Consider the following 26,567-nt stretch of genomic DNA (forward strand, 5'->3'; position numbering starts at 1 on the left):
CACAAGGATTCTGCACTCCCACAAGCGTTAGGAACACTTGCTCCCCCAGAGCTCAACCTGAGAGATAGTTTGCTACTTATGTCCTAGAGAGCCAGCACTATCAGCACTTAGATGTACCCTGGTAAACTGCTGGTTCTACTTGCAGACCTCACTTAGTCCTAATTTATGGAAGCTGACAAACTCAGCAGGCAACACAACAGGAACACACATGCTGACAAATGTTCACATTGTCTCTCTAACTGTTCTACTACTTGGCTGAAGATTAGCAGAGACTGAATTGATTTTGTTCCTTGTTTTTAACTAATACAGCATTTTTCAATGATAAATCTGCATTTTCTAAGTGAAGAATTACACCTGCATGTTATGAAAGGATGGATCCTCCAGCTTTTGGACAAAGGTGCTATTTGGAGTTAGGATTTTTCTAAAACATCACACTGCTATAACCCACAGCTTCAGAACAGATCTTTTTCTGTCTCTGCATTGGAGCTACATCTCCACCACTCATCCTTAATTAAACTGAACATGAAATCAGCCTGGACTTTGCAACCTGTAGACCCAGCTAACTTTCAATCTGCTTCTGATTTACATAGAAGGGAATGGCACAGAACCAGGAGAAAAATGCTGCTATCACAGCTCAGAATACTCAGACTCCACAGGACAAGGCCTGATCCATGGAATCTGGAGTCTAAGCCTTCATTTATGGTTTTTTTCCATGTTTGTTTTCTAAAACAAAAAGCCTAAAAAGATAAGTTTGGGTCTGAAATATTTTGTTAGAATGAGAATCAAGTGTCTCTGCAAGAAAACAGGGAAAGATTTTGATTTCAGTCTGGCTGCCTGCTATACCCAGGCATTTTGCCTGCAAATCTCTACCTGGGAAGACAGAAGCACCTTGCTTAAGTACCCTCTTCAGTCCTCTTAGCTGGAGACAACTTAACTCCCCTGCGGACTCACACTGTCATCAGTGTTCATGCTGCTGACAGACACTAGGACTGCAAAGGCAATGCTAAAGAGCATCAGCATCGTGAAATCCCACTTCTCAGTATGCCACAACTTACTTTCAATTTCTTGACCCTTTCTTCCAACTCCTGCATGCTGGTTGGAGGTTTCATTTTCTGCAGCTCTTCCAGCTCTTCCTCAGTTTTATCAAGCCAAGCAGAGACTTCGCTGAGATCTGAGCTGAGCTGCTGCCACTGCTGGAGTTTCTGTTTCATCCTAAGTTTATTTCTGAGGTCTTGAGCTTGGATGAGCTCCCACTTATCAATAATGCCTACAAATGATAGAGAAAGCGACATTTAAATCTTTGTCAAGGTGAAGAGTGCAGAAACAAATTCAAGGAGTTTTATGAATAAATTGTTCTCCAATCTACTCAAGGCCAAATAATTGCTACCAGGTACTACTGTTATCTAGACACATTTGCTCTTGAGATGCTGCAGTCTGCAACTTTCATATTGCTGTTCAAGTTATCCACATAGGGATATCACACAGGATTTTAACCACATTAATTGAAGATGTTTTCATTCACTTGGAAGAATGGCACAAACCTAAGGAGATGGAATTTGGTGAGCCCAGCTGTTTTGTAGACACCAAAACTCATCATAGGACCAAGTGTGATCAGGCAGTTAGGACTTGAGTTTATGTTTCCTTGTTTCTGTGCTAAAGGAGATGGATGTGCCACCAGTGTGCAATCACTAACACTTTCTGAAGTACATCTAAGCACTTCTCAGAGGTTTTCCTATTTTTCCCATGCATGTGACTCAGCCCTGGTCCATCTGTGAGATCAGAGACAGACTAAATAAGCTGGTATATATAGCAGCAGTCTAAGAATCACTCAACTAATTTTTGTGCTTACGATACAGAGTATTATTAGAATCTCAAACACCTGAGACCAGGAACAAGGTCCTAAAAGGTTAAGAGAAGCAGCTGGTTGGTCCATTTGGAAGAAAGCACCACAGCAGAGAGCAAAGCAGAGAGGACATTACCAGCTTTGACAAAACATTTCTGTAAGTGGGAGCTGTAGCATCTTGTTACATAGACTACCACAACCTGAGAAAATTAAATATGGTGTTGTGGTTTAGACCAAGATGGAGCTGAGCCCCATGCAGCCACTCCCACACTGGCTCCCCAACATCCCTCCTCTGTGGGACAGGAAGGAAAAGCAGAAGCTAAAGGCTCCCTCCTCCATGGGTTAGGATACGAAGAGATTAATAGAACATTACAAAGCAAGAAGAAACAACACAAGTAACAGTAATACTAATGAAGTAATATATAGAATGAGTGACACAAAGCACAACATGCTCTCCAGAAATGTCCAGTCCTGTTCTGTCCCCAGACTGGCACCTGGCTGGCTCACCCCTCCTTTTAGATAGTGGCATGACATCATTGTGGTATTGAATATCCCACTGGCTGGTTCCATCGCCTGTCCTGGGTGGGGCCCCTCACAGCTTTGTGTGCATAGACCTTATCCGCTCTGAACCCAGAACATAAAGCAATCTTATTTTAGATGAAGAGTCACATTTCTCTGCTTTGAAATCTGATTAGAAGTCTCTCAGCTGAAGTAGTCAGCATCACACAAAAGCAAAATTGTTCTCATTTCTTCCAATGAGCAAAGAGACAGAAGTGTATTATGAGTGATAAAATTCTCATTTCTGGTAGAAAAATGGAAAAGCTTAGAAGGGTAAACGTGGGTTGGACAATACCAAGTAAGAAGGCAGCTCAGCAAACCCTGCCAATGTATGTTAATTTAGAGGGTAGAGGTTCACTTCTATTTTGTTCCCACAGCAAACATGCTGCCTTTGTGCCATCTCTGCTTTGTCTCCCTCAGAGTCCCAGGACAAACCCCACAGCACCAAAGTCACTCCTAATACTCAGTACCTGGCTGTTTCTCTGCAGCTGCTATATTCACAAGCTCTTGGTCATCTTGGGGTTCTTCATCGCTCACATTAGCAGATGTAATTTTCTCCTTGTTCGTGCTGCTGCTGCTTGTAGAGCTGAGCTGCTTCACCTGCAGTGACATTTTGGTGGGTGAGCCCTGCAGGTTAACAAACCATCAGACTTCATCTGTTCTACTTTGGGGTGGCTGGGATGCCACTGAGTTCCTGCATGTCAGATTTGGCACTGGGTTTCTGCATCTTTGCTAACAGTTTATTCTGGCTCAACAAATAAACACACCCCATAGAGATGCTAATTATTACAAGACTGGACATGGCAAATTAATTGCTTTTGCACTACATGTGCTAGACAATACACATTTGCTCTTGGATTCTGAGTACTGGCAATATTGACTCCAAGTCTCTTAGACTGGATCAAGTATGACAAAAGCAGCCAAACAACAGTACCTTGTGCTCCTCTTGTACCTGGAGGAGTGCTGACAACTGGACCAGATCCACTGAGCCTAGCAGCTGCTGGCAAAGCCACCACTGGCAACAAGTCATCAAGGCTGAGGTACCAATGAGGCACATATTTTAATACCCAGAAGCAGATTAAATGGTGCCTTGCATGCTAGAAAAGGACCCTTCAAAGTGGTCTGCTTAGAGAAGGGAGATAGGGAAGTATTAAGGGAGGGTATTCACACTCCCTCCTTGGTGGGGGGTTAAATTCTAGACTTGTCCTCTGACAACAAAGGAACTAAGTTCCTCCAGATACTGACTCTGATCAGAAGTTTTGTTTAGCAAGTGGATACAGACTTTCACCGATTACCTGAGCCACCAGAAATAACATCTGATTTTGCATAACATGAACATTTACCCCACAGCTAATCTCTTCCTTGATACTGGAAGAGGATGGTGTTACACAGGAACAAACAACAGACTGTATACTGCTGGTTCAGTGCCCACAGAACCTTCAACTCACATAGTCTGGCTTATAGGGAGTACTTGTCTCTGGACCAGACAACACATTTCCAGCCATCTCTGCCTGATTGTATCGGTGTTTCCTGCGGACTGGGCTATCTGGAGAATGCCAAGGATGAGCTTCTGAAACAGACTTTCCTGAAACAAATAAAACCAAATCCATATGCTGTGAGTGCAAAATCCCAGGTCCACAAGGAAGCCGTTGTTTTGTATTAAGTTAGAAAGCGCTCTGAATAAAATGGCATCAAGTTATGGCATAAAAATGACAGTATTGCAGCTTTCCTTGCAAAGCATGCACATTTGCAAAACATCAACAGTGTTTCAAAGGTAATGAGATGAGAGCCATGCAGTTATGGGACGTTTTGTTTTCTTCTGGAAAATGCTTGAATGCAGGTATGAGTATTCAAAAAATAAAAGGCTGCACTGTGGTTTTGGAAAGTTTGCATCCAACAATACTAGCACACATCTGCAAAACATTTTGGCAGAGGCATGTATAGACGTGTCCTGGTTTGGAGAACATTTGTTCTGGATTTAACAGACAGGACACACACGGTTCTGTCATGAAGAAAGCACAAAATACTTGCAGAGTTGGAACTACTGCCTTCAGTGATTATGCAATCAAACTCAGAAACAACCCAAAAAGTGATACTGCCCAGAGCAAACCACCAAGAAAGTACCAAAAGACTTTGGGTCAGTTGTATGAAATGCACGTTAACCACCTTGGCATTTACCAGGCAAAATCTAAATGGTGTGTTCTTGACTGCTTTCTAATGTACATGTGAGTACTGCAGCGTAAGAACACCATGACAGGATGAGACATGGTGTCCACACAAGGCAGGAAGTCAGACATTACATATGAGAGAGGTTGAGGAATATAGCGTGCAGCACAGGGAGATTGCCATGTTCAGACACATGCATTAGCAGGTGCCTACCAGAAGATGCTTTCAAAGTTTTTGTGGTCATTTTAAGATATGCCTCAGGATTTTCAGTGATTTCTACATCTGAAAAAAGAATAATGTCATTTTCCTCACTGTTCAATGTTTTCCAGCTATTAAAAACAACTGCAACAATGAGGGACAGCAAAGACAAATAACAAAATATGTTCTTGGTACTGTTTTCAACCAACATTCTTAAAAAGGTTTCTAAAACACTTATGTTTCTGAAAATACAAGCTTGGCTATAACATCCCCTTCATCAAGACACCTAAGAGATGAGACTCCTCACCTCTATTACTAGTATTTGAAAACCAACCAAGCACAGTGGGAGCAAGTCCTCAGTCCCCCCTCCCTTTCCACACAGGGCCATCCTGCAGTTGTCCATGTCAAAACAGTTGACAATTGGTTCTTACCTGACAGAGCACTGTAGTATGTTGCTTCTTCTTCATCTTCATGAGAGGAAGAACCTCCTACATCACCTGTGTGATCCCACTCGAGAGGGATGGAGTCAACACTGACAGGGGTTTCACAGCCTGATCTTTCATGACCTTGAGTAGGGGGCACAAGGTGGCAAAGGGACTGTGTTGAAGAGGGCCCCTCGCCGATTGCTTTCTTATGCCAGAGATCATTCTGAATTTCTCTGGAGTCTTCTGGATCTGTCTCATTTTCAGAGGTCTCTTTTTCATCGTCTAGTCCCTGAGAATAAATAAACATAATTGCCTATTAATAACACAGTAGATCACCACTGTCTAATGAGCTAATGACTGAGTCACATAGTACTGCTAGGACTGTTTTGCAGCCAGCTGTAGTAATTGAAGAACATGGGTCTAAAATTACAAGCATAACTTCTGCCTCCTCCCTCTTGCCAAATCCTCATACATGCAGCTACCTCCCCTCCTCTCTTTCAATACACTCAACTATAATATCTCTCTCCAGTTTACAAGGAGGGGTACCCAGCTCCAAACAGACCGCACAGGCCAGCAATGAAATGATGCTCAGGCACAGGTGAACAGTTACATGCAGATTTTGGCTTTCTAATAGATAGTCTTTCTTTCTGAGCCAGAGCAAGCTGCTAATCATCTAAATGTTCCCAGTGAAAAATGAAAAGCATGCTGTTACCCACTCAGGGTTCTCAGAAGAATGCAGACAAGATGGAGCCTCTCTAACAAATCCATACACAGATATTCTAAGCACATTATTGAAATTAAAGAAAGTGGCATTAAAAACACCAAAAAAGCTTTTGGTGCCCTCAAAACACTACTATCTAAGTATTAGTCCCGGGAATTGCTTCCATGCTATTACCCAGGTTCTGCAAACAGAATCCCAAAAGGAGAGGTGTAAGAAGACAAGACTGGCAACAATGATTTAGCAAAATTGGCACAAGTACTATGGAGCTTCTGAGCCCTTTGAGCCCAAGCTACTCAATCAAGCAGCTAGGGATAAGCAATGAGGATTGCAGTTCAAACACCAAAATCTTGCCAAAGCATCAATACAACTGTAGCTTCTTACTGGATGCCTTGAAGTCAGTCTTTGATGGAATCGGGCAACTCGCCCAAACACCTCCTGACAGTATCGATGAAGTTCTTCCAATTCATCTTCAATCAGTGTAGCATCCAAAGGTTCACTCTTCTGAATCAACTGTTCCCCAAAAACAATTAGCTGATCAATCTTATTGGTGTTTAGTGTTATTTCCTGCTGGAAACCCTGTTTGGAATACACAAGAAAAATAATTACTTCTGCTATGTCACTTTCTAGCCTGTTTGTCCTTCTTTTCTGGATCACTGCAGCATAAGAAAAGCAGCAACTGACATTGCTGTCCAATTTCATTTTGTAAATATCTTTTTCTCAAGAGGTTAAGAGATTTGTTTTATTAGCAGGATTACAATTCCAAGCAAAGTGGCATTTTCTACCCATGTGTACATCACTATGAGTGCAGTGTCCTGAGCCTGCAGGGGATCATGATATGAGAGTTCAGCTAATCTGTTTCTGTGGGGCACACACAGCCTTTTTCTCATTAGCAAGAAGGTTTATTTGGCTGCTTGGGCCTCCAGCTTGCATATCAGTAAATATAAATCCAAAAGAATTTACAGTGCAGGGAGAAGAAAGAAACAAGCATACGAGAGGTAGCAAAGAACTAGTATGTTCTTTAGAATCACTGCACATGCTTGCTGTCTTATTTCTGTTTAAAAGTCCCAGCTGAAAAAGGAGAGAAAAAATCCTACCTTAGTGACAATTAAAAAATAAAAAATCCTCCCCAGAATAAAAAGCACCTGAGTTTAGGAATGTAGCTTTTATTGATAAGCTTGCATGTGCTCCTTTCTGGGACAGATACCATGGTGTTATGAGAATATGGCAGGATAGAACTGAGCTTGAACACTAAATCCGAATTTAAATACTGTACAGTTTAGTCTCGATACAGAGGATAAGTTTTAACAATTTACCAGTGTCTTGAAACAAATCTAGCCCTACAGAGACATGCTGGCTGTTGTCCAGCTCCACAGAAGGGAGGATTCTCTCAAGAGCAGGCAAGTCCAATAGGATCAGTTGGACTCCGCTACACAACTCGTGAGAGCTCCTTTGCGAGGATACCTACGTTTAACTGGTGCATTTTGTCATCGAAGTTACTTTTTGAGAAGTGCTCCACGTTTGTCAGCTGGAGGTCCATTTCTGTGAGCCAAACCAGGATGCTTTCCCTCGTCCCCTCAAACTCATCTCTCTGAGTGGTGAAGTGCTGAATAGGAAAAAAGGAATCCATGTTATAAGACTTCAGCTACTAAAAAAGATGGTCATGGGAGCCCTCTGAAAAGTGTCTTGTTTCAAAGCTGCTGTTCATCTTAAAGGCACCTACAAGGCACAAATGGCACCATGCCATGTATAAAAACTGTCTCCCTCCTTTAGTGATGCTGGAACAAAGTGTCCTATGTTAGTGTGGGAGAGGGAACAAAATTCAGCAGTGCAGGATGCTTCTACAGCATTATATTCTTGTTTCCACACTGTATACCTTCTCCTGCATTGTTATATCAGTCTAATAGTTATCTGAACTCAGGTTTAACATCAAAGTTATTCTAAACCTGTTAGAAAGCCAGATGAAGGAATCAAGCTCCACCTCTCATTAATGAAAACTGTGACATTAAAATCAGTAAAACAGTGGAGAAGGTGGATCATAGATGACCATCACTGTAGCTGATGTATCATTTGGTGTGGAAGCCAAGAGCTCTCTCTGCTGCCACCTCCAACAGAAGCTGCTAACAAACATGCAGCCTGCAGTGCCCATTACCCTCAGTGGATTTACTGTCCAGGAGGGGAATCATGTTACATCCTAAAGACAACACCTCCAAACTGCACACATGAAACCCCATGAGTGTTCCCACAGCCTCATCCACTGATTTTTGGGATCTAATAGTTTTCCCTATCAATTGCTTGCTGCACTTCTGTTTTTCAAAATCAAGTAGTAACAAGTCTCCCCCAGGGCACAGCACAGAGTATCTGCCCAGGGATCACTTAAACAAGCAGGACACTTCTCTGAAGTCTTGAAAAGGCATTCTTCTACAAGATTCCTCCATCAGGCAGAGAGCACAGCAAGAGCTACCTCTCCCTCATGTCTCCATGTTTAAAGCCTTGTAGGTGAATCATAACTTGGCATAAACCAGAACTGTGCTGTAAATTCCAAATCATATTTGCACTGGTGCCTTTTGGCCTCTCTGCCTCTTATTTATGGAGAGGTGCGAAGGCATGAATGCATCCAGCCATGATAAGACTGGCTAAGAGAGTGGGAAAGGAGCAGTAAGGCCTGCAACACACCTTCCAAAATTTCCAGCTGTTCTTCCCTTATCCTTCAACTACCAAGAACCCATTTACCAAGGACATGTTTATGCCATATACTTGGTGACCTTCCCAGAGCTGCTCTTGTACACTGGTAATTCAAGACAAAAACTAATGGAAGACAGTGGCTCCAGTATGTGTTTTGCCCTTGGCTATTTCCTACAGACACTTGCAAACAATCTTCACTCTCTCATCCCACTGTGCAACTACCTTGAGTCTCCTGAGAATGGCAGCAACTCGTTTCTGGAGGTTATCCCAGCGCTGGTTGCCTTCATGTACCATCTGCTTCAACTTGCTGGCTGAGTCAGTGCGGTTCTCGCGGGCAAGGCGCCTGTATTGCTTATTGATCAGCTCCAGCTGAGTGAGGCGTTCATGAATTTGCCGTTGGAATGCCTGCAAGACACATCCAGGAACTCAGTTCCCTTGCTCATAAGAGAAAGGATCTGGGTGATACTATGCATCAAGAGAGAAATTGATGTCCTGACCTCAAAAGCAGACCTTCCAACCACAAAATTAAATCCAGAGGACTCATTTTAAATCATCTGCTCAGACTTAGCTCATTACAAAAAGGAAGGAGAAAAAAAAAAAATCAACCACAAAGGTTTCAAGCCTACAGAAAGTAAATCTCCTAACTTGCAAGCAGGATCTTGTCAGGTTAGAGCATTGGATTCTCCACATTAAAAAGAATTCTGGGAAGAAATAAATCAGCTAGATACCTGGCAGCCACACACTAGCCAAATTATTTCTGCTGTCTACACTATCAGTACTGCCAAACTGGTGTTTTTCAGTGATGTGAGCATTTCACACAGACAGTGAGTATTTAGCAGTCTGATCACTCAAGCCTGCTGCTGAGCACATAAAAAGTTAAAAAAAATCACCTCAAATTTCTTCAGCTCCTCCTTTGCATGTGTGTACAGCACCCCTGAAGAATTAGGCTCAGCTGCTACCCTTTCACATGCTTTTAGCCAATCTTCAAAGCGAGAATAGTCTTCCAAAAACCTCTGCCACAGGCGCCAGGTTTCCTCAATTCTGAGGGGGAGATGCAAGAATGAAAAGCTTTTATCACAAGCTGACTATTCGTTTCGGATTTCTTTTTGTCTTTTTCAAAATTCAGCCTGTGGCAACAGCTACAGAAGGGTAAGAAAAGGAGTCTTACTTCATTCGCCTTTCCATAGACATGGCACAAATATTTCTCCACCGCCTGTCCAAACTCCTGGTAGTCTGCTGGATGGAGTCACACTCTGTCTCATTGGCACATGCATCTGAGTCGTGTAGCAGGACTTCACAGATATTAAACACGGATTCCACCCCTGCAGTGTGCTGCTCTATGTCTCGTTGCAGATCCTGCCATTGGCAAAAGAATAGCTTGAGTAAGAAAGACAACACACTCAGCTGGACTTCAAACATACCCTTTCAAATTGCTGCAAAGGATGGAGAAAGAGCAATTTGTGTGTCAGGAAAAGCTTATTAAGCTTTAGAAAACAGCCTTGCAGGATGAGCTGTGCAGATGACTGGCTGACAGGTCAGGACAGAAGGGACTGTCCAGCTTTGGCTTCTCAGTGAAAGCTCTATCTTCTCATTAACAATCTAGACAATGTTTGATGTTTATTCAAAGTCCGAACCTTAACACACATCATGAACATACACTTAGTAATTTTGACAGCACAAGTTGACAGCGTCTTGTATCAGTTTATGACACTGTAAGACTTGACAGGAACCTGTAGTACAGTCCATGTACTTTTGTGACTATGTGATCATGAAGCATGGCACAACAGCAGCTGGCATTACACTACGTATTCATTCTTCTAGAGCTCCTGTTTTAACAGACTATTTTATAGGGTCTAGCAGAACTCTACACTACAGGTTTCTTCTCCAGAGCCTGCATGTCCATCACAGCCTGACCCTTCATCCGACACCTATTAGCTACTCCTAAAGTCAACGTAATTGGATAAAAGAAAAACAAACCCTTGTCTCAGTATTGCCTTTTTTAATTAAAAAAGCAGCTCTCTACACTACCAACTGTAAATATTGATGAAATTACAATGTCCACTACATTTTCACTTTTTTCAACCATTTTTTTTCCTTCTTACTGAAGGATGTGGAAACTTTTGCTTGAGTAACACTAGAACTACAAACACAAATGAGTGTTTTACTGACAATAGTGAACAGGAACTCCTATTAAATGGTATTACTGATCTCAGTGAACAGATGAACTGGTTTTGCTCTAAACTTACAAACCCAAAACAAAACCTGCAAAACACACAAAACAGAGCTTATCCCTGCTCATTGCAGAGGATTTGGACAAAATGACCATCAAGAGTAGTTTCCAACCCAATGCATTCTATAATGCTATGAAATACCAAAGCAATTAAAGGAAAATCTTCCCAGAAGTCTACAAGCTGCAAGGGGCTGCATATCACCCAGTTGCAGCCTTCAGATGTGTTACATGGGTGCCTGTAAGATGGACTGAGTCATAAATGGTCCAAATTTGGCTTGTGGGATTGGTGGCAATGTACAGCTTTAAGGAACGCAGAAGCCAAAATCTTTGCATAGATGAGAGACTGCCAGAAGCAGACCCAACATAAATTTTGACAACGTAATAGGGATTCACAGCTGTTTTCTGAGCAAGAGGCAGCAGTTTCCCTTCAACACTGGCTCTACCTCTGAAAGCATGCTTTACTCCACTAATGGTACCTGGAAAGACTCTGCTGAAGTCAATAAATTAGATTGGATTTACAGCTGCATTAGTGAAAATGAGAATTTGTACCACAGATTAAAAATGAACTCTGCTTGCACTATGGTAATGATGCTGGCATGATCTCATTATGCTTATGGAATAACCCTGTGCAGAATCCTTCCTGTTTTCCAAGCTGTTACTGCAAACAACCTGACTGTATTACAGTGAGCCAAAGGCAACAAACTAATTAGCATAGCCAGGAACATACATCGAGCCCTAGAAAGTTTTTTTCCCTTAAATTTGGCCCAGAGAAATTACACAGACTACATGCCACCAGACTTCTGCAATAATGAAACAGCTTTGAATCTTAAAATTAGTATTTTCTGGTTTAATCTTTATCCTGTAATTGAACAAGCATGCCACAAAACATCTCTGTGGATGCATGTCATTATTCAAGATTGAACAGGTAAAGCTCCTCCAGTCAAGGATGTCAAATGAAAGAAGCCTGTAGGGTGCATTTCTCACCGTCACTCTGCTCTTGCTGAAATAATTCTTCTGATAAAATCAGAAAGGATCTTTTTGAATTGTGCATTCAGATAAAGAATTTTTTTCCCCCCTATTGTGGGCTTTTTTAGTCCAAAATGTTTCCTCAGAATCAGCCTGATAAAGGATTACAGTTATAGGAGTCTAGAGATGCCCAGAGGTCTGTGTTTGAAACAATCCAAGCAACAAAGCAGTAAGTAGCTCTGTGCAGCAAATGACAGTTCTTGGAGCAAGCTGAATCTTGAATGTTGATAATAAAATTTAATTAGTTAGGACACAATTCCTCTGTGTTCCACATTCTGCTCTGCCTGGTAATTCATTACAGCCTTTGAAAATGCATGAGGAGTAAAGACTTCCAAAAACATTATAGTACCATTCACAATGCAGATTAAACCATTAGAGGCACTAAGCCAAGGCTTCTGGTGTTTCAACAGCTCCTGAAGTGGAGTTAATGGAAGCCATCTCCACTCCTGTAGCAGAGCATATGGCCCTTCCTATGTTGTCTGGGACCTGAGTGAATGGAGCGCTATATCAACCAAAACGCAGCCCTCACGGGTCTGGATCACTCAGGGTCCTTACCTTAGACATGAAAGCAGCAGCCAGAGAAAGAGAAGATGAAGAGGATAGGAAGAACATCCCTTGCTGTTCTTTAAGGCAGATGCCAGAAAGGTTACATGCTTGACAGCTTTAGTCTTAATCTTCAGTTCTAGGGAAATTTTCTTGTTTACCATAAAGGCCAGATGACAGCTGTGGTAATTCTCAGCCTTTCCAGGGAGGCACTTTAAACCTGGGCAGACTTATAGCACAGTCCACCACCACATCTGTAGTTCTAAGAAATTCCTTTTCCTTCCCTGGCTGCTGGGGAGAGAAATTTACTCCAGCACTATCCAACTCATATCACGCTTCCACTTGGCTGGGATAGTTGACATATTCAGCTGTGCCCAATGCTTTAAACTAGCAAAAGTCCTAAAGATCCCCCTGGTAAGCCACTGTCTAGAATAAATGCCTACACACACTAAACCAGCACCCAACAGTGCTAGGTTGATTCACATGCCTCAGTAGAATTCATGCACCATCTCACCCAACCCTGAGGGGATCAGGCCTCAGTCAAGGGTATGTTTGCACAAGTTCACCCTCTGAAGCTCAAAGAGCCCTCTCTGCCAAGCTTCTTGTGCTGTCTGCAGGGAGGAGAAGAGAAATGAACCGGTGAGGGCAATACTTAAATCTGTCACAGCCAGTTTGCAGGAGACCTGGCATTCTTTATTTCTGTCTTGACTGCTAAGGCTGATCCTCAGGAATCTCAGACTCTGGAAGCAAGAGAGCAAGTCTGGAGAAGGATTTCCCTTGGTCAAGGAAGTCTGGGTTAGAAATAGTTGAGGCAAACTAGGGACCCATAAACCCACAGGCACCAGTGGGATGCATACACAAGTGCTGAGGGAGATGGTACACGTTATTGATAAGACACTCTCCATCACCTTTGAAAGCTCATGGGGAACAGGAGAGGTACCTAAGGACTGGAGGAAAGCCAATGTCACTCCAGTCTTCAAAAAAGGCGAGGAAACTACAGGCCAGTCAGCCTCACCTCCATCCATGAAAAGGTGATGGAATAGCTTATTCTGGAGATCATCTCTGAATGTAGAGGAAAAGAAAGTTATCAGAAGTGGTCAACTTGGATTCACCAAGGGAAAATAGTGCTTGACCAATCTGATAGCCTTCTATGACGGCATGACTAGCTGGGTAGTGAGAGGACAGCAGTGGATGGTGTCTAGCTTGACTTCATCAAGGCTTTTGATACTGCCTCCCATAACATCCTCATGAGTAAGCTTAGGAAGTGTGGGTTAGATAAGGGGACAATGAGGTGGATTGAGAATAGGCTGAATAATAGAGCACAGAGGGTTGTGATCAACAGCACAGTTTAGTTGGAGGCCTGCAGCTAGCAGTGCTCCCCAGGGGCCAGCCCTGAGTCCAGTCTCGTTCCACACATTGTCCATGATATGATGAAGGGATGGAGTGTACCCTCAAGCAAGTTTGCTGACACAAAACTGGGAGGAGTGGCTGATACACCGAAATGCTGTGCAGCCATTCAGCAAGACCTCGACAGGCTGGAGAGTTGGGTGCACAGGACCTTAATGAAACTGAATAAAGGTAAATGTAGAGTCCTGAACCTAGGGAGGAATAACCTCATGTATCAGTACAGGTTAGGGGTTGATCTGCTGGAAAGCACACATGGAGAAGGACCTTGGAGTCCTGGGGGATAATAAATTCCCTATGAGCCAACAATGTGTTCTTGTGGCCAAGAAGGCAAATGGTATCCTGGGGTGCATTAAGAATAGCACAGCCAGCAAGTCAAAGGAGGCTCTCCTCCCCCTCTACTCTACTCTGACCTAGTGAGGTCACTTCTGGAGTACTGTTTCCAGTTCTGGGCACCCCAGCTCAAGAGAGACAAGGAACTACTGGAGGGAGACCAGTGGAGGGCCACAGAGATAATAATTAGGAAACTGGAGCATGTCTCTTATAAGGAACTGCTGATAGACCAGGGGCTGTTTAGCCTGAGAAGACAGAGAAGATCTTCTCCATATTTAAAAATACCTAAAGGGAAGGCATCAAGAGAATGGGGCCAAATTGTTTTCAGTGGTGCCCAGAGACAGGACAAGGGGCCAATGGATATTAACTGGAACCTAGGAAGTTCCATCTGAACATGAGGGAAAATTTATTTACTGAGAGGGTGACAGCACTGGAACAGGTTGCCCATAGAGGTTGTGGAGTCTCCTCTGGAGATAGTGAAATCCCATCCAGACATGGTTCTGTGCAGTCTGCTCTAAGAGAACCTACAAGGGAGCTGGACTAGATGATCTCCAGAGGTCGCTTCCAATCCCTACCATTCTGTGATTCATGCCTTGTCAACCTAAGTCATTCTTGTGGATTTTACCCATGGTTGGTGCCCTGCTGGACCCTTGTGATGTCTACTGTACTTAGCAAATTATGAAATGTAAAATTTTATTGTTAATGTTTAGCATGCTTTCCTTAGATGGAGGGGGAAAGGGAGAAGTGGAGTAAGCCAACACAATACTGGAATTAGAACAAGCAAATACAAATTTCCCAGGTAGTGCATCTTGGCAGGAATATGCAGGAAAACAAACAGTTAGAAGGCCTTGGTAAAGAAAAGAAACAGGTGATTTCAAACCCAGAGCAGCTGTAACCAGCAGCATTTTAACTCATTTACTCTGGCTGCTGCTATTTCCCACCTGCTGTTCTGCCAGTCTCTTCTGGATTTCTTGGTCATCACAGATGTCATAAACAACAGGCTTGGAAAGCTCAGACTCAATCCGGGCCAACCAGGTGCGAAGGTTACTCATGTTTTTGTCCAGTATTTGTACAAAAGCAAATGTTTCCTTCAGTTTCTTCACCCTAAGCAAACCAGGAAGAACATTTTGTTACAAAGATCTTCAATCAGTGGAAATGATGTTAGAAGAAGGTGATGACAGGCAAAGCCTTGTGCAGCACCTACTGTCCCACCAAGCTGTTGCCTGTAAATCAGAGCCATGTTTCAGTGAAAACCTACCTAAATTGGCCCAGCAGGCCTCTGCTCTACAGCCGCAGGAAAGTCTTGTGTGAGTGTTTTAATGAAACTGCACGAGCAGACTGATTTTTTGTAGCCTCATTCATCTGCTAGTGAGCTTTTCAATCAGTTCATGGACATTGGTTTAAGTAGGAGTTTGTATCATAACATGCTGCAGTTGAGCCAAAATGGGTCTTTACAGTCTGATTTTTCTTCTGTGAATTACATTCACTGTCTTCTTCAGCAACCGACAGGCCCACCATAATCAGCAAGGTTCTGCTCTGCCAATGGAAGCAGACTTTGCCCCAATCACAGGTCCAACACCCTGAGCAAACGGGTACCAACAGGAAAGGAAAGGAGAAGGCCTAAGCAACGTGCACTATAGAACATATAACACCATGACAGTCAGAGCTCTTCTAAACAACAGACTGAGACGTGTGGAGATGTGCCACTCTCCTGGTGGGTGAATGTGTGTTGGGGGGGGAGGGAAGGCAATCCTGAAGAGGGAGAATATCCAACAGCTAGAGAGTGTTGTGCACTGTACAAGCAAAAGAACCATCAAGACTGCTTACTTTTGTCTTTGTAGCACAGCCCTCAAACTGCAGACAACCTTCTCTTTCACAGCCCTCAAACTGGAGACCATCTTCTCTTTATTTCCAGCCTTTATGGCATATTCCTATGTCAAAACCCCTTATCAGCCTCTCATATTATCCAAGCAGTGTGTTTGAACATTTGAGCAACTCCGTCCCCACATGTTGCAGAAACATCTGCTAAACTACCTCACTGCTCTCACATCTTTCCTTGACATTCTAATTTCTTGTAATTCCCAATAAAAGCCCAATACTGGGGTAACACATTTTCTGATTTCAGATGGATGGTGCAGCTTGCCATCTGGGCCTTGGCAGTTAATAGCAGAAAAAATGAATTAATAATCTGGATCACGATTTCCGTATGATGTCCTAAAAACCTGGATCAGACGATAAGATGAACTGTACCAAAAAAGGGATGTATTTCTCTCCATGAACTTCAGTGGTCTACCCTGAAGTACTATTAACATCAACATTGCTAAAGGTAAGTGACATCATCCCATCCCCATCCTGGGGAGAATTCACCTCTTAGCCAACACTGCTTTCCTGTGCTGTCCTTCTGGCTTCTTGCATCCTTCTGATGTCTAATCCTGTCCCTGTACCTTGGAATGGATTTTTGGGCCTTGCAAGTGATTTTTTTAAATGCATATTTCCAAATTAAACCCTAAGTTACTGCCTGGTCTAGCAACTACCCAGATAAGCCTCAATATCTAAGGCAAGTGCAGCGCAAAATGTTAAAAGTATGCATTGTGAAAAGGTCAAAACATTTCCCATTCATTAGCCACCGTGACTGGGAATTGTCACCAGCTAAACAAAAGCAGCAGCTGGGACTGGCAGGGCAGCTTGTACAAGGGGATCACTGCATGTCTCAAAATGCAAGGGACTGTTGAGGCATCAGAGACAAATCTCAATGCATTTGGCAACTCTAATATTGTGCAAGCTAGGACTGAAGAGTGGGGAGGATGTAATCTCATTCAGTGCAGTCAATGACAGATGACACCAAGACAGAAGTGCCCTGACAAGGTACCTGGATGCTGGCTCTATGGAAAGGACCTGCTGCTCCTTGTTAGAAAAACAAGGAGTTTCCCGGCTCACCATCCTGCCTGCTGCCAAACTATCCCACCAAGTTTTAGAGGAGAGTGGTCCAAACTGCCTGTAACCGCGTGGATTTTAGTTGCTTGTGACAGCATATGACACAGTGACAGAAGATACATGAGACAGCTAATCCATAATGAATATGCCACTCTGACCTTATTATCAACCTTAAGGTAATCAAAAAGGTACACCAGTTAAGCTCTTGATTTAAGGTAAAACACTTACAGAACAAATGTAGGAATGATCCTGCTTGAGTTGTTTGTTCAGTCTGCTTGGTTATTGTGAACATGAAGAGTAAGGGCAACAAACTTGGGGTCTCACATGGATTAGCAGCATGAGAAGCACCTTCCTCTGCCTCTTGTCCCAAAAGGACCAGACAGTACTTTCAGTTGTTTTACAAGGAGGGTAAGAAGAGCACAGATTGACACTATGACTTCTGGCAAGCATTTCATAACTGCACTCTCCAAAATGTATAATCAGTCTTGTCTGGCTCATGCAACCCTGCAAAACAGCCTGATGGATTTGGCCTTTATCAGTGCTCCATCCTGTTCCCACCTTGCATTGCAAAGCCACTGATATTGGTGTAAAGTGCAAAGCAGCTGCCTCTGCCTCTTTACACTGATGATGGTTTCCACTGCTGCAGCTGATTGAGAGGAAGCCAGCAGATGTCAAAAGCATTTAGCTGCTCTCACTTCCCTTAACACGCTTCTTTCAGAGCTTTGCCAAGTTCAACCCTGTATGCAGAAAGCATCTGGCTCCCAAACAAGCAACAGCTACATCACTCTTCCTGCTCCTGGTTCTGCTTCTTTTAAGTGGTACTCAATGAACATGTTATGCTCTGATAACTGTACAGCATTTTCTTGTGCTATCATGGGCTGGCAGCAATTTACTCAGGTATCCTAATTTTCCTCCACCCTATCCTCTGCTTCTGTCTCACCAGTCAGTTTGGATCTAATTGGTCATGATGCTCAGCAGGGCCTGTGTTCCCCCAGGGTACATGATCCATTAGACAGGTGACTCAGAAACACTTGTTCCTGGAAGGATGGGACAGTGTAGGCTCTATGTTGAGCACCAAAGAGAAGAAATGCTAGAAAAGCCAGGCCTGTGAAAGAGTCTGAGACAAACATCTATGCTGTTGCATTGTTAACTCTGCATGACTTAAGGCCAGTCAGGAGGACAGTAAGGCTTGATTGCCACACTGCCCCGGACAGTATCCGCTGGCAATTTGTTCTCTGCATATTCTATGACATTCTCCACTACTGCTTTGGAAATATTCCTCTGGTGACTTGAAGGAGATGCACGTATTGGGACCATCTGATGCCACAGCTGACCTGCTGAGATCATGTCTTACAGTGCTGCTCAGTATCATCTCTGTGTCCCTGTTTCCCTTTGTCTGTATCTACCTGCTTCCCATCCTGAAACTGCATTACAGAAGAATTCATGGGTTGCAAGACATCTTTCTTCAGTCTGCATACTGGGTAACAAGTAGGTGAACATAGTGAAGGAAGTCCAAAGCAAAGCCAAGGGATATTAAATTATAAATAAAAGTGTCTATGAATGACAACACATTTTAAAAGCAACAATTTTAGAATACAGATTTTTTGGTATGAACTTTCCCCCAAGAATATTATTTTGTCTTAGACATCACCATAAAATTCAAGTTACAGATATTACCATAAATATATGGGTCTTCATACAGTGGTGTTACTAGAAGAAAATACAGGATCACTGTGGTATGGTGATCTTGCATTTCTAGCAACTGCCATTGCAGACACATCATTGTAATTAAGTAATTGAATCTGTTAACAAATTCTGGGTAGAATATGACATTTCTTCAGTCGTTTAAACACCCACAATGCTCTAAGCCATTCATCTCAAACTTGAGCTAAGCAAGCAGGGAAGAACAAGAACCTAAGAGAAGTTCACATTAGTGCTGTAAATACGAAGGCAGCCTTGTCCAGATGTTCAAACTGGTTGATGTGCTCTTGTGGCAGTTAGCAGACACAGAGCTCAAGGTAAGGGGGACAGTTCTGTGCTGAAGCAACAGGTGAAATGATGAAAATTTTGAAAATTCTCCTTGAGCAGCCTCAAGTTTGCACCTGAAGTCACAGGGAACTGTCTTTTCTCTTGCTACAGCTCAAAGAAAAATGTAAAAATAGACTCACTACTTTACAACAACCACTCTCAGATACATTTCTGCACATCTCAAGTATTGCAAATTATCTGCTCTTTGCATTAAAGAAGCCTCACAAACTCTTTTGAGGTGCAAAGAGCTGGAAAGACAGGCCTCCTGGGAGCTGGGTGTGGGTGCGCAAAGAAAGTCACTAACCCTGGGGGCAAGAGCTCCCCCCTTATCTTCAGGTGACCCATCACCCAACACACAGCAAATTAACAGCAATTAAACTTCAAGTGCAGCAGAGGAAATGAGCTTCTCCTGCTTACACAGAAGGTGGTAGAGGCTGCCACCACAGCTGATTGAACTCTTTCTCTACAAAGTGTAATTCTCAAGTTATTTGGTCAAATAGGGAAAACTACCTATCCAATGAGAACTCACCTGCCACCATTCAACATAAAAAATATCCAAACCAAGAAACAGACAAGCAAGCAACCAAACAAATGCCAGAAAAATCCCCCAACAAATGTGACCACTAATCTAAAAAAAACCCCAAACCCAAACACCTCTTGCACAAGGTCCAGCTTAAAAGATACCCTGATTCAAAACAGTGTTTAGACGCATAAAATGCCTGGGATTAGCCAAACAAAGACAGCTTCTACATGTCTTAAGCTTTATATCAAAACAGAAGTGGCAGAAAAAGAACAATAACTAGCAGATTATAACTAATAGCTGGCTGCAAAAGTGAACAGAAGGACTAACTGACTTGACTCGAGATTGGATTTAGGTCTTAATACCCTCAATGAAGTTGCCAGTATTGAATTACAAGAGAAATGCATTAAGCTGGTTGAGGCTGGACCGTTTATAGACAGAATGTCTTGTAGTAACTACCCGGGAAGCATCTAGCAGTAGAAGGCACTTCCAGGTTGACTGAAATTATCCACACAAAAGAACTGCAAAATGCCTGCCAATTGCATTGCACCAGTTGTCAAAATGCTGCAGGGGGGAAAAAAAAAAGAGACACAGGGAAGCTCAAAGAAAATATAAAGTAACATGCAGATTTTAGCGTCTGAAGGAATGAAGAACATCCTTATGCATATTCCTGACTCTCTTTCACAAGCACAACTGTCACCAGAAAAAGCCACTAGAGCCATTTCTGTTTAACCAAGGGAGCCGGAATGGCCCTGCCAGCTGATAGGATTGTTTACAATCCGGTAAGGCAAATGAGATGCACAGCACAGAAACCTTTGTTCAGTCAGTTGCAGGGGGAGGTTAACCCTGTGAGGGCCAAACCCCGCGATCGGGAAAGGTGATGTCAAACGCAAATTTTAGGCCTTCCTAAGAAAAGCAGGGAGGTTTCTCTGCACAGCGCTCGGCCATGGCACAATGACGGAGCCCCGGTGCTGGGCTGTGCCAGTGCAGCGAGCAGGGCACGCAGCGGGTGTGCCGCAGGAGACTTTTCTCGCCGTACCCTGCTGCCAGCTCCAAAAGGTTTCCACCGATCTCTACCTCGGGTGCAAAATTGCCAAAACCCTGCTGAATTTAAGCGAGAGGCCGCGGAGCTCTATTCCTGTTGCTAACACACGGCGTCTTCCACTCAGCCCCTTAACCAAGGCGAACTGCAGGGAGCCACTGCTGCATCGGTGCCCTTCCCCCTCCCCGCCGTGCCAGCGATGCCTGCTCCAACAAAACCCACCCCGACCAGACCCGCGTCCGTTCACCAACATGGCACTTACGATTCGCAAGAAAAAACCATTCCTCAGCTTGCAAATCCCAAGCTGCAAGGGGACCGTCTGTACGACCACGGCAGGCATGGAAGAGGAAACCCCTCCTCCACAGATGCCCTATTTATTCGCCGCTTTAGCATCTCGCGTCGGGGGGAGGCTCAGTCGTCCTCCCCGACCCTCCGAGCTGGGGAGACTCTCTAGCTCTCCCTAGTTTTAACCTCTACGTCTTGGGTTGGTATTTTACCTGGCAAACGGCCGCATCCCTCCTCAGAACAAGCCCACGAGAGCTTTATTCTGACATAAGAGAATTAGCACGCCAAGAAGGGCACGGCCAGCAGCTGCGAGCGGCTGGCAACAAAAAGGTTGCAGGCTGGAGGCTTCGGCAGTGAAAAAGGTAAATGAGGTGTTCATTTCTGCTGCCAAAGAGGGATTGGAGCCTCAGCCCCGGATGACTTGCAGCAGAGTCAGTTTGAAGCAAACCCAATAAAACCCCACCAGAACACATACATCCACGCACAGGCACCACGCACACGGATCTATCCTTACTTCCCCTGTATTCCTCTTGCTCGCCTTTCCCATTATATCCCAGGTATTTAAGGGCGAATTAAGTCTCCCACACACTAACCTGTCCCCTTCTCAACCTTCTAGTGCTGGTGGAAGGCCTCCCAGTGCAAGTAGCCTGTTTTGCTGGAGGACAAAATAGCCCCTAATCTTCTTTTATGCTATCATTCGTTTGTGGAAAAACACACTGTCATGATTTCTGTGTGTTATGACTGCCAAAGATCACGGGGTGGGAAAAAAGAGGCGGAAGTCAGAGAACCTCGGATTAAAAGGCACTCCCCACCCAGACAATCTTGGGGAAAAAATTAAGAAGTTATGATAATCCTAGAAAAAAATGCAAGACGTTAATTTGAAATTAAAGGGTTTTCAGTATTCAGATAGCCTTCTGCAGACCTGTATTGGCTTGCCAATCGCTCACACTCAATACATGTTAGGGTAAAAAATGCCTGGGAAGACACCACTGTGAGAGGGCTTCAGATGTTTGCCTGAGTAAATCACACTCAGTCACCTCAGCAGTTTAGCCTGATTATGAGCTGGAGAGGATCAAAACCATGTTTGAAATACCAGGTCTAAAACAGAAAATAGGGAAAAAACCCTCCCAGCCAGCCAAGCAGATAGTGGCAATGGCGACAGTGTGCAGTACCCAGAGACTCCCCTTGCACTGCCAGCTTCCCCCTGCTCCCAGCACACATTGCATAACCAAAATAAGCCCAACCATCCTGCCTGATACGATAATGAATTCTGTCACAGCTTTTGCACTGCAGAGAAGCATAATCCCTGAAGGACAGGGAGCCTGGAGAACATGGAAAGAAAGCAGGCAGTAGGCGAGTGAGATTTCAGCTGTCCAGATTTTTGTTGTTGTTGTTGAACCAAAATAAATACAAGAATTGAGATTTTACAATGACAAACCTGTACAATTCTGTTGAACATGAGTGTATTGTTTACACAGGGGCCTCCCTGCATTATACTTTGCTTCCCTTGCCATGCAGTACTAATCTGCAGCAATTTAAGAAGACCTTTGAACTTGGAGTGCACTCACATTGACTGTGGGCTGCCTGCCTGAAGCTGCCAGGGCAAGACTACATGCTGACATGTGGTACCTGATGGGTCTACCCTGCCTAAGGGTAAGAAATGCGATAGAAAAATAAACAGAGACCAGTTGAGAGGTGCTATAAACCTGCTCCCTTCCCACACCTACCAAGCTGGGGGCCTACTGCAGCTATAGGGGCAGCCCAGTGACAGTGAGGGGACAGAAGGGAAGGAGAAGCACAGCGCAGGGGCTAACTGGAGCTCCCCAATAAGACCTCCATGTAACCCCTGCTTAGCACAAGGTGATATCTCTTGAAAAATAACTCCTTCCCATTTTACTGCAACCTGAGTGGTGTCAGGCTGTTTGGGAATTTCAGCAGTGGCAAGCAGGAAATCTGCTGTAAACACTTGGAGTCTCTCAGTTCAATGTGATAAAGAAGGGGGGTGACTTTAGTTATGGCAGTTTAAGATTCCTGGATCCTGCAATGAGGGCTGGCAGCTTGTGAACACAGGCAGTAGACCTAGCTGCCAAGGATTCACATTAAGAAGAATGAGCAGGCACATTTGGCCTTGCTAGTTTCCTTGCATTAAAGGTTACAGTAATTTGAACCCATCCTTGCTACATACACAAAAAAGTGCCTTTCTCCAAAACATAGACCAGATCCACCAAGTAAGAAAACACATTACAGTGTGCCCACAGCCAGAGCATCTGAGAAATGGCATCCCCTTTCTACAGCTTTGCAGCAGTGAGAAGAGCTGTAAGATGCTTTGAGGTACAGGAATGCAGCATTTGTTACTGTAGAGACCAGTCTGTAGACCCAAAACTGCCAGAGACAGCCCCCAATGAAGCTGGTGGCTGTAATGAAGGCTCAAGCATTAAATGCTTTGCACAAGCCCAGGATGTGCAGACACCCTACCACCATAACACATGGATATCCTCCTGCACTGTGCAAACAGCCACACAGAAGGCAAACACCTCCCTGCTGGGGTGGGAAGCAAAGCATGGACTTAGTATCAGTGGTAGACAGGCCAGGAAAGTATACTGAGGAAGAAGGCTGTGCTCAACATAGTCCTCTTGCCAGTTAATGCATGGCTGGGGAGTGCTCTCCAAGGCATGCTGGGCATGTAAATCCCACTCCACAGGCTTTTGGCTATCTACCACTTATGTGCAGCCTGTGCACTCCTTCTCCTGCTGTTTCAGGCCTTCACTTGGGTCTATGTGTAAGCATGGAGAAGTTTCTTCTGGCAGAGTGCTGCTATGAGGCAAGTGATGAGAGAACAAAAGCAAGAGATTTTCTATGTCCACTTTTACAGCCAGCACAATGCTCTCTTTCTGCCTGTTAGTATGTTTGTATTTCTCCCTCTGTCAACAGAGACTTCAGCACAAGACCTTCTCTGGTAAGAGTATCTTCTGAGTTAGACAGAAATTCACTTGTTCTCCTTTCCAGGCACACTAATGTCTTAATGGTTACTCTATCCCAAGGGAATTAACATTTTGAGACTTTTCCAAGTTTGCACCAAGCCACTCTCTGACTGCAATGCATGGAGCAAAGCTTTTGTCACCACACAAGCCAAGAACAGGCATACAATGAAAGTGTTAAGTCCTGCAAGCACAGCCATATGGCAAATCTGAGCTTGTCACCATGAACTAAGAGAATCTTTTGAAGGACTAAATGGAGAGCTCACCTAATTTGCCCATCTGTCTCAGGACAGTTATTGGTTTAAAATAGTGAAATAAGCTATCAGGAAGAATGCCCTATATTGATAAATGGACTTGAGACCGATCTGGTTTCATGTTGGCATCACAGCCATACGCTGCTCTACAGAAAACATAAAGCGTCACTCAGGTTTCAGGGCCAGCTATGGGGACAACAGAAGCCTGGCTATAAATCTCAATTAGACTCCTTTGTGGATACAGGTTATTTTATACCCTTCAAGCACAGAATCACAAAGTGCTTGTCTACTAGAGAAACCCAGTGCCCAGAGCAGAGGATTGGCTTCCAACGCACAGCTGTTCAATGCACATTTGCTGCTCCGACGCACTGCATGGCTCTGTAATTTACTCACTGCCCAAGTCCTGGCCTGCCATGAAGATATCATGATATTTGGTCCTAGTACCTGTGACATACAGCCACTGAGGGCCAGGGAAGCAGTGCAGTGAGCTCTGGTGAACCCACAAGTGTGAATAAAGGCAGCAGCTAGCTAGAGTGCTGAAGCTGCAATACTTGTCAAAAAAGCTTCAAGTGGTTGCAGACTCAGCAAGGAAAAACACAGAAAATTTTCACTTTAATTTACTTGCCACAGCTACTGATCTTAAAAGCCAGGAGCAGACCTGCCACCTAATTTCACAGAGATGCTGTGAAATTGAATTCCAACAAGCCTGCCTCCTCACCACAGTCAAAATGACTCATTTCCCTCCAGGAAGCATTCAACTGCCTACAAGGCCTTCTGGTAGTCCTGCCCTGAAGCATCTCCTCCATCTCTTTTACCTTCCCCAAGAAATGAAGCAGTGTCCAATAAAAAGGGCTTCATCAGGGGCTGCTGCCCCAACAGCAGTTTGCAGCACTGCAATCTCTCTTTGCCAAGCAGCAGTGGGTGCATAGCCCCTGTACTATGTCCTACAGGCTCCAATCTCCCTGGAGCAAATTCATTCTATCCATTGAATGAAACTGGAAACCATCTGGTGATGGCAGATGTTTGAGACTGTGTGAGGATGTCTGGATTGTGATAGCTTCATGCAACAAGGTCACCATCAATTTTGCCACCACTCTATTTTCATTGTGCTCTTTCAACACAGTTGTTTTTGCAAAAGCAAAGTAAAAAGGAAGGAGAAGGTCTATCAGCACGAGGCATCACAACCCATGCTCACAGGTCGTCTTGTCCCCAGCCCAAGGCTCCTTGCTCTGCTACACTCCCCCACGAAGAGGCCCAAATTGTGACACATCTGTGATAGGGAGAGTTGCTGTCTTCTCCCCATTGTCTGAGCTTAAGAGAACCTATTGAGAAACATAGGACAAGCCTCCTCTTGAGTGCCACAATGCATGCCTGTAAGTGAGGTGGAAATTTCAGTCAACTGAACCCTAGCTTAGTTCCTTCAGAATTCAAATGTCAATGGCAAACCACTACTGTAGCAGGGATCTCAAAAAGGGAAGTTGAAAGGTTGTAAACAGGGTGAAAAACCTCACAGGACCATACTCAGATTCTATTGTGAGTGTCCAGCCTGGTAGTTATTTAAGACTGAGCAGCCAAGAACAGCTGAGCTGTGAACCAAGATCATGTGAGGTAGATTACATGAGGGAAGAGATATGTTACACACATGCTGCAAAACACAGCAATACACAGCAATACACTGAACATCCATTAGTATTAAATCCAAAACCAGTAGAGTTCACTGGGCTGTATGATAACCTTGGACCTCTGAAGGAGATGCTTAAAACCACATCTTGTTAGGCCCTTCCCATTCATTACACTAGTCCTGAGTGCAGAATTGGTGGAAATCACAAGTAGAATCTGGCATGTTGCAGATCTTTTGTAGTTAAGAACACAGGACCACTCATAAAGCCAACTCACCAGTAGCTGCAATATTCACTTTATATATATCCAATACTGGGAGCTACATTGATGCCTTGGGCAAATCCATATCAATGTCTCAAAGCACCACCATACACTTATCTGAAGGTCAAGATTTAAAACATGCCAGATAGGAAAAATCTTGACTAAGGGATCTCTCTCTCTAAAAATCCCATCAGTTCTTTAGCATATTTCCCTAAAGATGGGAAATGTGCCATGTTTATCTCCGTTTCAAAATTGTGTGTATTAATCTCCATTAAAAAATTGCTACAATTAAAAAATAACATGCAGCAGAACACATACGATCAGTAAAGTGCTTTAAAAGTTGCATGTCACCATGAGAACAGAAAAAGTGCTGCTATAAAAGTGAAGCTTTCTTTCCTGCAACAGATCAAATACAACACTTTAAGACAGCCACTGCAAGACTATCTGCAAAGTGTTAGATGTTAAGACAGCAGCTTCTGCTTAATCATTCATGGCTCATGTGTCACCGTTAATTCA

The 26,567-nt window shown here is 43.8% G+C and overlaps 1 protein-coding gene across 4 annotated transcripts in view; it reads right to left on the reverse strand.

Annotated features, from left to right (window-relative positions):
- The window catches only part of LOC137446378 (nesprin-2-like), a 190,285-nt gene that overhangs the window by 7,726 nt on the left and 155,992 nt on the right, over window positions 1-26,567 (reverse strand). For 2 of the 4 annotated variants that reach the window (XM_068148919.1, XM_068148915.1), the window contains 11 exons: window positions 15,071-15,233; window positions 9,762-9,949; window positions 9,484-9,634; window positions 8,816-8,998; window positions 7,377-7,514; window positions 6,293-6,487; window positions 5,197-5,479; window positions 4,781-4,849; window positions 3,850-3,986; window positions 2,872-3,028; window positions 1,056-1,267 (listed from right to left, as the gene is read on the reverse strand). In XM_068148919.1, coding sequence (XP_068005020.1) covers window positions 1,056-1,267; window positions 2,872-3,028; window positions 3,850-3,986; window positions 4,781-4,849; window positions 5,197-5,479; window positions 6,293-6,487; window positions 7,377-7,514; window positions 8,816-8,998; window positions 9,484-9,634; window positions 9,762-9,949; window positions 15,071-15,233 — 1,876 coding nt within the window. The remainder of the gene's footprint in view (window positions 1-1,055; window positions 1,268-2,871; window positions 3,029-3,849; window positions 3,987-4,780; window positions 4,850-5,196; window positions 5,480-6,292; window positions 6,488-7,376; window positions 7,515-8,815; window positions 8,999-9,483; window positions 9,635-9,761; window positions 9,950-15,070; window positions 15,234-26,567) is intronic. The other 2 variants (XM_068148916.1, XM_068148917.1) reach the window with 2 other exon arrangements.

The sequence above is a fragment of the Melanerpes formicivorus genome, unplaced genomic scaffold, assembly GCF_026170545.1.
Source record: "Melanerpes formicivorus ecotype bairdi unplaced genomic scaffold, bMelFor1.0.p_v2 SCAF_17, whole genome shotgun sequence".
In the NCBI taxonomy this organism is placed as follows: Eukaryota; Metazoa; Chordata; class Aves; order Piciformes; family Picidae; genus Melanerpes; species Melanerpes formicivorus.